This window comes from Condylura cristata, unplaced genomic scaffold (assembly GCF_000260355.1).
Source record: "Condylura cristata isolate star-nosed mole 26May11 unplaced genomic scaffold, ConCri1.0 scaffold00001, whole genome shotgun sequence".
NCBI lineage: Eukaryota > Metazoa > Chordata > Mammalia > Eulipotyphla > Talpidae > Condylura > Condylura cristata.
The window spans coordinates 87,465,166-87,466,909 of NW_004567102.1; the positions used below are offsets into that span (position 1 = coordinate 87,465,166).

General features: G+C 66.9%; 1 protein-coding gene across 1 annotated transcript in view; it reads right to left on the bottom strand.

Moving 5' to 3' along the window:
• Positions 1-1,744, bottom strand: part of PARK2 (parkin RBR E3 ubiquitin protein ligase) — a 945,331-nt gene that overhangs the window by 27,904 nt on the left and 915,683 nt on the right. The window contains exon 14 of the mRNA XM_012723328.1: positions 1,248-1,365. Coding sequence (XP_012578782.1) covers positions 1,248-1,365 — 118 coding nt within the window. The remainder of the gene's footprint in view (positions 1-1,247; positions 1,366-1,744) is intronic.

Here is a 1,744-nt window from a genome sequence, read left to right on the forward strand (position 1 = left end):
CACACGTATGTCCAGGAGATGGCTGGGTGCAGGCTGGGATGGCCTGAAGCTGCTGCATGCCCAGGAAGACCGCAGCCGGACGCGGCTGGTCCGCGACTGGAGTGTGCACTGGCTCAGGCCGGCAGGTCCGGCAGGGCCAAGGCGAGGAGCATCAGCCCTCAGCACACACGCGCAGCCTCCGCAGAGGGGCAGCCAGGACCCAGCCTGCCGTCTGGGCGTGTCCTCATCCAGCACGCCACGGGCAGGGGTCCCGGCCGAGTCCGTCTCCCGTGGCCACCGGGGGCCCTGGCAGCGCTGAGCCGGCCACATGTGGCTGCCGTGTGAAGGGGGCGAGCTGGGGTACAGCCTCCGGGCCCTACCTGGGGAGGACGCTGGGGTTTCTGGGCCCTGTAGCCCACACGGAGCAGGACCTGTGGGCGGGCCCTGGGGACTGACCAGCGTGGCGGCCACTCAGGCGGGGGCATTCCAGGCTGTCACTCTGTTCTTAAAATTTCAAGTAGTTGGGGCCTCCCTGGTGGCGCAACAGGTTAGGACGCAGCACTGCAAGCTGCCTACAGCCGCTGCAGTGCAAGTTCAGTCCCTGCCCCGGAGGTGACCCGCATGGTGCCGCAGACCTCTCCTGACCCGCCCGCTGCTCCCCTCAGCAGTGGACTTCACCATCTGCCTGTTCTGCTCCCCGCTCTGCCTCTGGTGAAACCTCTCACCGCCCCTGCACCTCTGGCCTGTTCTATGTGCATAAATAATCTTTCAAAAAAAAAAAAAAATTCAAGTAGTTGGTTGAAGGCAGAAACAGTCCTTTTTGAAAATAAAGGCCAGTCCACGGAAGGGCCCGGAACAGCACCACCTGCGGCCTAAGTGCCCGGGCGAGCTGTGAAAGGGGGTGGGGGGTGGGCCGCGGCTGTGGGAGCCGCTGGCTAAGCAAAAGGGGGCGGCTGTCTCTGGCACAGGAGCCCTGAGGTGCGGTGACTGCCGGGGTAGGAGGCAGCAGGACGTGTGGCCCCGGTGACAGGTACCTCGGGCCGGCTCGGAGGGAGTGCCTCAGCCTGCCCTCAGCCCGGACGCTCGGGGCGGGAGCAGGGACCTCTGAGGTTCGGGTCGGCTTGCCCGTGGGCCCCTCGCTCCCCCGCCAGCACCTCCAGACACCAGACGCCCAGGGAGGACCCTGGCGAGGCCGGAGCAGGGGTGCCCCGACATCTTGCTTTTCGTCCGAACCACCTGAGACACACGGGCCCCTCGGCCCGACTCACCATTCTTCTCCACGGGCACACGGCAGCGGGGACACGGCTTGGTGATGGTCCTGATGGTCTCCCTGGAGGCCTCCTCCCACCGGGCCTGCTCTGCTGCCTCCGCGTCCACCCTGTAGGCCTGGGAGCAAAGGGAGGCGCTGAGCGCCTTATTGGGGTTCAGTGCAGCTCCCGTTAAAGCTGCGAAAGCCCCTGCAGGCTGCTGCTCAGACAGGAGGAGGCCAGCGGGGCCTCCGGGCACGTGCCCCGGGTGGTCCCGCCCGCAGGCTGAGACCGGGCGCTGTGCTGCGAGGGGGCAGGACAAGGCAAAGGAGGCGCCAGGAGACCGGAAGCCTGGCTGCCACAGCGCCAGAGCCGGCGTGCGCAGAAGGGGTTAACTTGGCCAGTGGCCCAGCTGCAGGACCCAGTCTCGGTCCCAGGACATTGTCCAAGCGGGCATCCGGCTTCGGGCACAGACTGGAGGTCACACGGTGGGCATACGATGCGGAGGGGGAGGAGGG